Genomic DNA, 13,781 nt, shown 5'->3' on the forward strand with positions numbered 1-13,781 from the left:
AATGATAAGCATGAACACGCAGTAAAAGGTTTTATGCAGTTAGAAACGTGACAAAATTTGTGTATTTTTCTGTGGTTTGCTTGTCTAATTGGTTCCTCTGTATCTCTGTGTTCGTGTCTTTGTTGTTGCAGACGAGGAAGGGCTATGGAAAGACTGTGATGGAGATTAATACTCCCAAAATCGATCAGGTTCCAATCATCGATGTCATGTTGACTGACTTTGGGGACCCTAACCAGAAGTTTGGGTTTGAAGTTGGGCCCGTCTGCTTCCTTGGCTAAATAAAAATGAAAAGAAAAAAAAAAAGGACTTGATGGGGCCAGCAAAGAAAGTCAAGTTGAGACGTTTTGGGTACCACCAAACCCCATTTCTAGCCCCCCACCCTTTTCTATGCCACATGCAAGTTTTGAATAAGAGATGGTGTAGCAAACATGTCTTTCCATGTATGTACATGTAACCCAGGAAAATACTTGTTGCCCTTGTAGGGCTCGAACCACATGACTTAACCACGTTATGGAGCAAAGGTGAAGGACATTTGAACGCGTGGCAGAGGAGGGTGAATCGGAGGTAACCAAGAGAGGGGGTCAGGCGACATGAGGGGACACAGACCTCCTCTCTGGATTCTCCAGGTGCTGTATGAAAACGACTACAATGGTGCTTGTTCAAAAAACACAAAAAGTATAAAGAGGTGCTAAGAAAGAAGGTGTATTTTGATAATTATAAAAATACTGTAATTATTATTTTGTACAATACTGTTATTTCTGAATCCACTTTCAAAACTTGCATGTGTATCAGATTCTGCTTCTGGCTCTTTAATTTCAATGTTGGTTCAAAGATAAACAGTGTAAGTTAAACACAACAAACATCATCCAATCAAATAAATTTATAATTCTGGTATTATTTTTGTTGAACACATACTGTGTACCTGTCATAAAGCAAATAAAGTGAGCATTCAAACAATTCTCTATTGCTAAATTAGACTGTATGCCCTTTGTATATATTGACAGTCCAAAGCTTGAGGTTATTTGCTGTTTTGCCCTTGTGACCAGAGGTGAAACAACTGGAAGTATCACACCAGCACGTATACAGCAACATCTCCCACTAATGTTGTGATCCTGTGCTAGTAGGAAGCAATCATGGCATTCATTTTTCCTTTATTTAATTCTATTTGTTGTTTTTCTGTTTTGTTTTCTGACAGGCTTTTTATTTTGGTTGTATACCTCAAACTTTCTTGATAACCTGTAAGATGCAAGGATGTTATGCCCTGTATATACCTTGGTTAAGCAATTAAGTTTATATATTTTGGGTGGGGATTTTTTTAAGAGAGAATACATTAACTGTTAGACATCCACTGTTCAAATCCTTCTGTGAATGCAATAAGAAGCCCTTTAGGTGACCCATTTTTGTAACTAAAATGAGAAAGTGTTTTAATGTGCTTTTTATAGTTCATTTAAATATTAAAAACTGGATTCTAAACAACAGTGAACTTGGTTTTTGGTCTGTGTAAGATGACTTTGGAGTAGATCTACCTACTGTACAAATGCCAATGTCAAATGCTTCAAATCAAGGATATGTTAATTCAACTAAGACTCTGGGCTGGTGCAATTCCATCTCTCTTGAAACCAATAAAGTACCATCTTACAATAACTTCCCTTCATTCTGAGTACGTGAATGGAAACGTGAATAAAATGTCTGCTTTTGTTTGTCATAGGAAGAGAATTGCTGCTTATTTAAATGTTCCTATATTTGCTGCTCATTCCCATGTGCTTCTGAGAAGGATTAGCGATGGACTTAAACTATATTTCACTGTGTATCTGAGCGAAATAAGTGTTTGATTATTCAAGAGGCACACGAACAGACACACAAACCCAAGTGTTTATTCATACAGATAGAGGAAACATCAAGGCTCATTATACTCAAAGGATATAATAGAGTGGTGACTGATTTTTGCACATTAATCCTAGCATATGTGTTATACAGCTGCATGTCTGACAAAAACCTTTCAACCAAATCTGAATTTGAGTTAGGGCCATAGAGCTATATGGGATTATTCATCATCCTCTTGGAATTACTTGTAAGTGTTTTGATTGTTTCTACAAAGAGGAACTGTGTGTGTGAGAGACTTTTGAGTCAGAAACTTGTGTATGAAATTGTGTGTGACAGTTTTGTGTGGCTCAATAGTCTCAATACTCTCTGCAAGAAAGCCCGAAGTGTCAAACTACTGCCTTAAGTTTCTAAATCTCTGTCCCTTAATATTTCTGATTATGATGCTATTACAACAGAATGTTGCAGCCAGACACTGCAATCCTGCAACTCTTCTTCTTTCCTTGAAATTAAGAGGGGAGAAAATTGGTCTAATTAGTATTCAGTCCTCCGGAGCTTCCTTCAAACAAATGTTAGTGATGGCCTGTGTCACTTCAAAAGCCTGACCACCGCCAAACCTTTTATTTTCTTCTCGAAGAGTGCAAAAGAAATCCACATAATAGCAACTGACAAGTCTGTGCTGAGCAGCAAACGTGGACTTTCTATTTTCTTTTTATCTTTCTTTCTTTGGAGTGTGGGTCTTTGTAGAGAAGCAACCAAAGAGAATACTCATGTGGAACCGCACACACAAGGAAAACAATCAAGAAATGCGCCCCATGGCTTCAGAGGAGAATTCAGCTCCACACTCATGTTTCTTTCAACTTGCTTTTGAGCCCTTTAACAAATACGGTATTTATCTCAGGAGATTACTTGCATTCTTAATAGGTATTTTTACATATTCAAGATGCACAGTTTATTTAAATGAAGCAATCAAACTTATTTGAGTTGTTATTAATAATCTCCCACATTATCATATAAATAAGTGTTGCTTTTACTATTCTCGATCACTGATTGACAAAACCCCATAGTGATTCAGAGCATATCTACTTTGTACATTTGCAATTGTAGACATTGTGGGGTGGGCTCTTTCCAAGAAAAACCCTCTGTGATATTGTTTTTACAGAATAGAGGAAGAAGAGAAGAAAATGAAGCCAACATGAGTGAACGGACAAACCGGTGCCACCAACAGAAACGCAACAGGAAATTGATGGGGAAAAAATCATCAAACTACCATCACACTCTTTGTCTGATAGATGGTTGCTGAGATGTGTGGTGCAAAAATGCAGCAACAATAGCCTGTTAGCAACAAAACATGCCACTATAAAGTTACAATATTAAATGGCAAAAACACACTTTGAAAATTTCACATCCATCTCAAAAGATGTTCTTTTAGTTGCCCCTAACTCTCTCTAGTGTCTCCAGAAGCTCTGTTTCTTTTATACCGTATAGTATCCCTCCCTAATTCTCAGTTTTGTGTCCCTTAATTGTTACCATCCAGATCAAGGTGATCAATTTAAGGAAATTAAACCAAACAAAAGCTACAGCACTATTGTAGGCAGTTTATACATTTTCAAAGTTTTTCTAATTCTTGCACTGACTCTATCGAGTTCTTTTATATCAACTATAACCAGTTATTGTTTGTTTTATTTAAGTGTACAGTATTTACACATAATTACAAGGACATCATTCATGTGGACCATTTAGTCTTCAGCAACACTCCCTGTTACCCTCAACGTTGATGAGAGAAAAACTATTTGTGGCTGTCCAAATTGCACTTCAATTCCCCTGGATCAGAGGATGTGAAGAGATTACGCAGCTCCCCAGGGATCACTCAGGGGCCTGACAATCACAGTGGGCTTTAAGTGTAACTAAGATACTCATCTGAGACAAGATTCCAGTTGGACTCACCAAGGAACAATCAAAGTCACCGTACATTACCTTGAGACATAGCTGGAGGCCTTTTTTACAGAAACTGTCTGAGGTCAAAGTTGATTTCACACGTGCACATGTAGGTGACTGTGTCAGTTTGATTATGTTTTAGTGATGTAGGTGTAGATTTACATTACTTCACATATGTAAATGAAAGAAAAGCACGTCATACAGTAAATACAGTGGAAAGATTGCAATTGACAAAAACAGTTAAAAATATAGCTGCAAGCGACAATGATCGGGATTTCAAGCATGGTCACGAAAAATGCAACATTTGACATTTCCAGAGGAGAAGACCAGATGCAAATGGCTGAAGAGATTAAAGTAATGCAATAATGTGGATACAGAGCCATGCATTTTTTGTGGTTATTGCAGAAACACAAACTTGATTATTACAGCATCAACTTGAGGTCAATGAGTGTCATTATACTTTATGTGCCTCAACAGTGGATGAAATTGGCAACCTACCTGCCAATTGCTGTTTCCAAGTTTTAAGGTTTTTGCTGCACAAACACTTCATAGCAGAGAAAAAATATGTAAAATTTTCAAAGGATTGTAGTTGAACAGGAAAACTTTGACTCAGTGAGTAATGAAAAAACACCACTATATAAATAATTAATACCCAATAAAATACCCATCATTATAACTGAATCTTTGTCAACTAGGGATTTGAACTCTGAAACTTCCATGAGTAGGTGTCTTGCTTACTGAGCCACTGGTGTGCGTGAGAGTGTTTTTGCTTACCTTTGAGGCAATGAAATCATGTCTTAGATATTTTTATTTATTGTTTATTTGAAATGTAAATGTATCCGAGTTAGCCACAGGCTAGTTTTCATTGGCAGTCCCAAAACTAAAACGTTCCAAAAACGTAAAGTTGATTGTTATAGCACCACCATGAGGTCAATGAGTGTCATTTTTTGCCTGAGCAGTGGGCAGAACCATCCTGCCAATTTTCGTGCCAGTTTTCATCCAGCAGAATTTGCTGCACCAGCACTTTTAACAGAGAAAATTAAGAAAGAAAGAAGCAAAAACAATGCTTATATATATATATATATAAAATCGCCCAGATATTAGGTTTTACTGTATAAGGTTTGCAGGTGAGGGCCCTTTAACTCTGTCTATGCTTACTTTTGCACAGCTTACATTTTGGGTAGAGATTGACAGACAGAGACAGAGACAACTATTTCAGAGCTCTTTGTTGAGCACGTGTGGGTACTTTTGGTGGTAAAAACAGGTTAATAATTCACATTCTGCAGAAAGAAGATTTTCTTGACTTTTTCTTAGGATTCTTTTCAGGTCTAATGTTTGCAGGGTCATGTTGGTATGGTGAGATCACTGTCACCTTTCTATTTTTAAAGTTTCAGTATTATAATGTGACCTTTTCAAAAGGTAATTTTGGCTATTTTGAAAACAGTCACAAAGAGAGGCTAAAAACATGCCGAATATCAGCAGCAAAAACAGAGCCTGGAGTGCTTATGGAGCCACACCAACGAAGTATATTGGAAAATTAATTAAATGTTTTGTATTACTCAATTATCATAATTTTGTTTTCAAGTAGAGCAAGAATAATGTTCTTTATGACGCTCCACAAATAAATGCAATTAAGTTAAAAGGACTTTAATTGAATTTAATTTTAAAGACTGGGAGTTGTCAGAGTCAGAACTACAGTGGGCTCTGATTGGCCATCCACAGCAGTTGCTCCTCTGGTTTAATTTTGGTTAAACAAGCTTAGTGGATGCTTCCAGGACCTTAATACAAACCATATTATCTAGTGGCTATCAGGACCAATGTTCAATTGTAAGGCTGCTGACCAGAGCTGAAAAAGCCTTGAAAATCTCCCTTAATGGACCCTTAATTTTGCCTAAAAAGCCCACAACCCCCAAACCCTTTCCCCATCCGTACAATAGATATCTATATAATCAAATCACAAACTGATGTACAGTATACCGCTTTCTGTACCAGATTTCAAAAAGTCCATGTATGCTTGAAAGATTGATTCCCCTAGACATTTGCTGCAGAACATATACAGTAGGGAGCTTCTCTACATGAAAGATGGATTATCGCCACATGGACACTTCATTTTTACTATTCCTATATGGCTCACCAGACTCAAAGTAGTCCATTAAACATGCAGACACAGTGCCCGGTCAGCACAAATACGGATTGAGTGAGAATCATTTTAAAGCATCATCCTGGCTCTTGCAGTCTTCAGAAAGGAACCTGGGAAATCTGCTTAATACACTGAATGGCTGGAAAACCTAAGAGAATGATCTTACTTCTTGACTCCAACCACTCGTCACCTTAGTAAACTTTGTGTTTGGATGTAACATGCTCTAAGCTATTTTTGTGATTCAGTTAATTAGCAACCCCAGTGGCTTGATGTTATTGTATTCTCTGTAGAAGAGATGAAGGGGCTGATCAACTACTGTACAAAGCCAGACAGCTGAAATTACTTTTAAAATAAACATGTGTATTATGTCAGTGCCACACATCTGCCCTGGGACTGTATAGAATTTCTGCTGTTCAAGCTCTTTGAAGGGCTTTAGTCAGAGTCGTGATAGAGCAAGCCTCTAATCAGGCAACTGAAAAGCAGATCTGGGAGTTATTTATACACCTTTCTCTAAAAACCTTTTAAAAAATCCCAAACAAGTTCTAAACTCTGTGAGGTAGGTGTCAAAAACACTGTTATAGTCACTTTACCATTCTTATCACATTCTGGGGGGCATCTGCAGCAAAACAGTGGATAAAAGTCTGTCAAACTCAAAGGTATTTGGGATTTTCTAGGATTTAAGTGGATATGCAATTTTGCTAGAACAATTTCCCTCTTGGTAAATCAGCCACCTCACATATAATAAGGTGAGCTTTTGTTTTAAATGGAAAACAATTCTTTTAACTTAAAACACCACAAATGAATGTTTATCTGTGTGACAGTCCTCATCGAACATCTCTAAAACATAAAACTCTAAAATATAGATGTCTATGAGGTGTGCTGCCTCGTGTCTGTCAATATACCAATAACATAATTTGTGTGATTATCAGTGTGTGTACATACAACAAAGGCACTATATTCTGTTGACTATGATCTGTGTGAATTTTTGCTTAACAGTTTACAGCAGTTTGTTACCTGCATCTGTGTGGATACTGAATATTTCAAATGCATATGCAGGTACAGTATAGCCCTGAGGTTATAAAGTATTAAGCTGCATGCTCACAGAATCTCACAAACTGTTTAAACTTAGTGTATCACATGAGATGGACTGTCCTTTGGATAATTTCTGATAAGAATTGCTTATTTAATGTACTGTGTGGCTTTTTGTAACTTTTATTTGTGCCACTTCTTAAAGTGACAGTATGGGACAGAAGTACAACTTTAAACATTAACTTTATTTTTCCCAATTGGCAATTGGTTTTTCAGCAAGACATACAGGCCAGACATAGATACAAGACTAGGAAATATATAAAATACTGAATGTTACAGATTCTGTGTGACCAACACTGGAATAAAGGAATAAATTGCTTAATTAAAGTGCTAAATTTTGGAATATCAGTTACATAATCAACATGACAATCTTAAATACAACATGGATATATAAATAGGCCTACAGTTCAACAGTCGTATGTAAAAACATAGCCAACAATGTCCATCATTGACAACAAAATCGTTAGCCAAGGTCACCACCATCTCCAACATCATCATCATCATCATGATGGTTTCAGGTCTTTATGCAAAGCTAAGCTAACCACCTCCTGACTTTAATAGTAATAGTTCCCTGTTTCTCATTGGTATTATGTCTTCCTGCAGTACATCATCAAGTAGTAATATTAATATCCCAGGCCCTGCAGTGGTACCCATATGATGGATAGTGACTGTCAGAAAGGAGGAATGTAAGAGTTTTCTGAATCCATTGTTGCAGTCAGAGTGGATTCATGGCATCAGTCACTCTCAGAATCTCCTTAGAGAAAACCTTGGACTGCAATTAATGATTCAGTGGACAAAATTACACTCCTGTGTTAGCTTCCTAGCGTACAGGATCTTGTTCTGTGTTTGCCTTTCAAAATCCTCAAGTGGATTTCAAGGCCATGTTTAAAAGGGGAGATAAAGAAGTGGAGGAAGTGATCAGAGAGGCACACCAAGTGATTGTGAACAAGCCCTAAGGCACATGTCAGAGCTCCCCTCGTTAGAAAACCTGAGAGACTGTCAACAGCAGATCCACTGGGACCCATAACAAAGCTCACCCCATGCAGTGCTTCAAAGACACGTTCTCATTTGAATAAGTTCAGATGAGCCCTGTTCTGCACTCTCCCATCCTGTGCATGAGGTGTCGTAGCCGTGCATGGTAATGAATCCCAAACAAGACAACAGGCTCTCTGACCTCCCCACCAATAAATTCTAGTGCATCTCCGGGGAGGTAGTGAGCCAGAGCGCTCTTAAATAGCAGGTAAGGGACAAGCGTGAAGATTGTGTTTACCAGCCAAGGACAAGGGAGGCAAATCTCACAGGGCGGGGAAGACACCGCAGAATAGGTCTTGGCAGAACCTGTTAAAACATTTAACAGGTAGACTTTTCAAAAGCCATTTCTTTACTTGAAAGGGTAAGCTAAGATCTCAGGAATATGAAAGTAGAGGAGGATGAAGGGGCAACACAAGGAGTTCATGTTCATGTTTAATTAATAATGTTGGACTAAGGATTAATTGAGACAAATCTGACCATGGAGAATAGCTGCATCACACTAAAACAACACCTTAAATTCATTCTCTTAATAATTATTTACCAATACTGCTTTGGTTAAACTGGCAGCTGTCTAGTGTGGGTGTATTATAAGCGAAAATATGTTGAATGACGGTTGTTTTATGTTGACCTTGTCTTTCTCTGTGTGAATGGCTGCATAATTGATTCTGTGAATTATTAATTCTCTGAAAATGCAGTGGGTAGTTGCTTGGGCAGTTATCAATGTATGTGTGTACAGGGTGTATAAGTGTGTAGTATTTTAATGTTCAATTTCCTTTCAGTTGCTCTTTCAGTTTGTGTTTCATAGTTTTAGGCAAGATAAATCCAGGATTCAATCAGTAAATACTTCATGAGCAGTGAAACGCATTTGTGGTTGGTTTAGTAACAACAATGTAAGTCTTCATGTCACTGTTTAAATCCACACTACTTGTTATTTACAAATCCTTGTACTGTACTACTGACATGTTCAACTGTTTCAGCTGTCAAATTCCATCACTTTTCAGCATGAGGGGTTTTGCAAAGAGCTTATGGTTACGTCATTGTATCTACTTTCTCTGGTGGTTAAGTTACTCATGTTCTCTGATATGATACACAGTAAAATGTTTCCATCCACCTGTTCTCATGAGAATTTTTTTAATTTGCATATTATAAAAGAGTGGTAATTCAAAATGTTTTATGCTTCACTGAGGTGGAAAAGTCACTGTCTTAATATTTACTTTACAGTACTGGATGGAAACGCAAACTGATTTGCATTTGCACTGAGGGAATGACTTTCTGGAAATCTGGCTAAAATTTGCTCTACAATGGATGGAAAGTTACTAGTTTTTAAAATTGTCAGTTTAAGATTTTACCTAAAATACATATAAACTGTAATTCATTATTAAAGATTAAACCAATGGTTCCCAATCGTTTCAATCTGACGTGAATCATAAGATTCATTTTGTGGCCCTTTTGAGAGGAGGTAACCCCTAAATTGGGAACCACTGGATTAAACTACCTAACTGTAGCCTATAGAAAGTAGTTAAAACTAACTCCACCTTAACCAGCCACTATACAAAAGTTAAATGCTGTTTGCGCATTGATGCATCAGTATAAACAATCTATTATCTATAATTATCAGTCGTAGGGACCATTGCATAATAATTACTTTTATTTTTTATACTTTAAGCAAATGTTGCTAATAATACTTCTGCTTCTATGTGAGAAAGGGTTTGAATTCACAACCTTTACTTGTAATGGAGTATTTTTGCAATGTAGCAATGGTACTTTTATTCAAGTAAAATATCTGAACACTTCTTTCTTTGCTGGATGGCTGACAAGAATAGGGGAAAGCCAAAAAAATCAAAGACGAATATATCCCATCCTTCATCCTAAAACGATGTTCTTCTGTTGTAACAGAAATGTGTTCCCTCCAAGACAAGTTAGGAAGAATGTTCGATACACACCTAACGACCCTCCTCTGATGATTTTGATATTTAGCCCACAAATTCGCTGCAGCCTTGTTCACATCACATCAACATTTGAAAGTCCTGTCATACTTAAAGGGAAATATTCTTCCTGAAAGATTGGCATTTTCATTTGGAAAGAAGCTATGCACTAGCAACAACGTGCTGTTGTAATTTTTGGCTCTCACATAGTGTCCAGACTGTCTTAATTTTCAACACTGTTCAAAATGATTAACATCTGTGGTTCCCATTACTATTGTTTTTCAGCATCAAAAATGTGTTGATCTGCAGGACAGGTGACCGTAGCAACAAATTCTGAAATAATAACATACTCATTACATACCACATTATTACATTGCAGCTTCACTCGGCTTCAACTTCTAAATTAGCTCACTTCACTCACTCACATTAAGAATCCATAGATTTCCACAAAGCAGTCGGCACTGGCATCAGATGTAGCTGGACGCAATTGTTGTGCACTTCTATTTGACCAGGCAATGGAATACAGCAGTGGTTTAATCCTTTGAGTTGAAAAAACCCTCCAAGGCAGACGGTGTGGTCTGTATCCCATGCTGCCTGATTGTATGCTCTAATGTATGTGGCCTGATATGTGCAGTCTACAGTCTACTGGAAGTTTAGGCACCTACTGTCTGTGTCAATTGCTAATATTGTCACAAAAACAAGTGGCTGTTTTTCTGATTTGAAATGCCCACAAAATGAAACAATGTAATCTAATCTATTATCCTCATTTATCTTTACTCCCTCGCATAAGTAATTTATCTAGGACATACAGCTCAGTACTTGTGGCGAGAAAAAACCCAGACTTGATTTTAGAGGACATTAATGTTCTGGAATATGGAGCCATTTTTGTTCCTGCCTTCAAGTGCTCTTCACATTTTATATCCATCCAAAAGTTAAAAAGTGAAGGCGTTGGGCTTCTTCCCACATTGCAAATTTCATTTAACAGCCTCATCACTACAGCCCATATTGATTAAAGACTGCTGTAAAGAACGGGAGATCCTTCTACCTCTGACTGTAACTGTATTTATTGACAATAAATTCCAGTAAATGAAGACTGCAGATGGGAGCAGAGAATATTTCTGCATTTAAATTTGAAAAACTCGGGAGGCAATTTCCCATTGAGATAGGAAATTAAAACACTCAGACGGTGGTGAATTGCAAGCTTCAGCTGTAGATTGACAAATTGGCTATTATTGAGCATTTGACCATGAGCCAGCCAGGCTGACATTTTAATGACACATTTCTGTTGCAATTTTACATGTGTGTGGCTTGGTCACAGTCACAGCACTTTTCTTCTAAGGGCTTTTGAGAGAATGAACTGACCCTCACCCTAATCACACACACACAGATTTACAACTCAAATTCTTAGTGATTTTTATAACAATGGGTGATTTATTTCACACAGAGGTAGACAAAAGTAGACTTCTTATTTCTCACAAATACCATTACACAGTGGACTTTTCTTGTCGTGATTGGGCCACTTATGTTATACAATCTGTAACCACACAAAATACTGTAGTATGAAATGCCCCTGGCCTTTGACATAATATTAGGTTACTGTTGTATTCAGTAATTAGCCACCAGTGTTAGGCAAGTTACTTTGAAAATGTGATACATTATTAGTAGTTACTAGTAGTAGTGGTAGTTACTAGTTACTAGTAGTAGTAGTTACTACTAGTTAGTCATTTGATACTAATTTGTTATTTTACAATATTACTGTTTCTGAATTGTAATGCTTTACACTACTTGAGAGAGTGGGATTAAAGGCACCCACAAAAACAAAATATGGAAAAGATGCCTTGGAAGACGGAATCTGCTCATCAGCCATTCATCTGATTCATTCAGAAGATCTTGCCTATTGTGAAATACTCTTTCTCTTCTCAAGGGCGCATATGCGTCTTGTAAAAGCGCCAGGTCAGCCATCATTGAAAATTGGTGTACAGTGAAAATCCAGTTTAAATAGCTGTTTGGATGAGCAAATGACCTATCACAGTGCATTATACATATATATATATATACAGCAGGTGTTTTGAAACAATTAGGGGTGTACAATAGTGACGATGATGTGATGTGGAGTACCATTCATTCACATTAATAATTGCATGACAATTTGTAATATTCTTATTACTTTTATTATGATTTTTATTATTAATGACGCCTACTGTTATTTAGAAGAAGAATGTCGTTATTATTATTTAAAAGAAGAAGAATGTCATTTTTATAATTTTGTCAGTCTGAATTATTTTTTGTTCATTGAAAGCCTTTCATTACTGAACCCAGTCTGTGTGCACCTGCCGGGCCTAACCCTGAAACATCAGGTAAAGCGCACAGGCTCCACTGGGTATAGCTGAGGCCTGAGTACAGATTTATCCTAACTGTCATCCATCATTCTGTTTAAGTGCAGTTATAGTTTTTGCGTTGAAGTGGCTACAATTTCTACTATTGCGACATCAAGGGATGATGCTTACATTTTGTTTAATGCAAGATATTAGTCAAACGCTGAGCAAGAAAAACATAAACAAACCAATCTCGTGTTGCTTTAGAAACATTTTATTATTCTCTTCAAAGTGTCGAGAAAAGCAAAACACTGCGAAAATAAATAAATAAATAACCTTAGATGGCATTTTGAATGCGCATTTGGGTGCTGACTTGTGACTGGTTCTGTGAATCTGCAGCGTGCATTTTTCCATTTTTTGATTATACAAAATATTTTATATAATAAATATTTAATATTATATAATATAATATAGTCAGTTTGACCTGCTTGACCTGTTTGGATATACACTGAAATAAAAGCAACCCCAAATAAACTACAAATGAAGGAATACATATGCCTACAAATCAAATGCTTTGGTAAAGTCACACCAATTAAGCATTGAAGTCCATGTTGCACAAAAATAAACACTGAAGTTTATAATTACTGTGTTGTTTGTTTTTTTTACAGCGGGTCATAATGTTTGTCAGTGCGTTTTGTGGTGTTAGGAACTGTTTTTCGGCGCATTTCCGAACTAACTCAAAACTTGCGTACATGTACACCACCTCCTGAGCTGGCGTAGGATTTGATATTGATATTGATATATCTCAAAGTCACCGTGGTTTTGGGTGTACACCAGGTGTACGCTGGAAATTCGGTGTGTGCACTTTTCATAAATGAGGGCCATGGAGTTCATGAAAACTGAGAAACAGGTAGGCCCATTCTCAGCTCAAATACGTACTGGTTGCAAGCTCAAAATAAACACAAATTTAGAAAGTTCAGTTGCTCCTGCTGTGTGAATTAAAGACTCACAAATGTATTATAGGTGTGGAAAATAGAGCAAATGTTCAGGAACATTAACAGAGATGGGAGTTTTGATTAACATGAAGAGTAGCTGTTAATAACAATTCCATGTTCACCTTGTTGACCTCATTCTTAACAACTATGACCCTAATCTCCATATGAAGATGGTGGTTTCAATAAATCCACCAATATCAGTATTTCCCTAAATCACTCTTAATGGAAACATCAAGCCTTGAATAACCTTAGGCTTTGAGATTTGATCAGTACATGATAATAAAAAGTCAAATTGGATGAAATTTTGTAATTTACTCTGCTGTTGTCCGTCATCGGTGCCCTGTTCTCTTCACGGATGAGAACAGGTTCACACTCAACGCATGTGACAGATGTAAAAGAGTCTGAAAACACGTTATGCTACCAGCAACATCATTCTGCATGACCTCTTTGGTGGTGGATCAGAGATTGTCTGGGGAGGCATATCCTTGATAGGCCACAGACCTCCACATGCTAGCCAACATTAGCC

The 13,781-nt window shown here is 37.2% G+C and overlaps 1 protein-coding gene across 7 annotated transcripts in view; it reads left to right on the forward strand.

Annotated features, from left to right (window-relative positions):
- The window catches only part of col11a1a (collagen, type XI, alpha 1a), an 85,494-nt gene extending 83,850 nt beyond the window's left edge, over positions 1 to 1,644 (forward strand). For all 7 annotated transcript variants that reach the window (XM_038725026.1, XM_038725001.1, XM_038725043.1 and 4 more), the window contains one exon: positions 132 to 1,644. In XM_038725026.1, coding sequence (XP_038580954.1) covers positions 132 to 278 — 147 coding nt within the window. In that variant the 3' untranslated portion in view covers positions 279 to 1,644. The remainder of the gene's footprint in view (positions 1 to 131) is intronic.
- Positions 1,645 to 13,781: the final 12,137 nt, after the last annotated feature.

The sequence above is a fragment of the Micropterus salmoides genome, unplaced genomic scaffold, assembly GCF_014851395.1.
Source record: "Micropterus salmoides isolate LMB-PRFRI ecotype aquatic unplaced genomic scaffold, ASM1485139v1 Ms_hic_scaffold_1, whole genome shotgun sequence".
NCBI classification, from domain to species: Eukaryota; Metazoa; Chordata; class Actinopteri; order Centrarchiformes; family Centrarchidae; genus Micropterus; species Micropterus salmoides.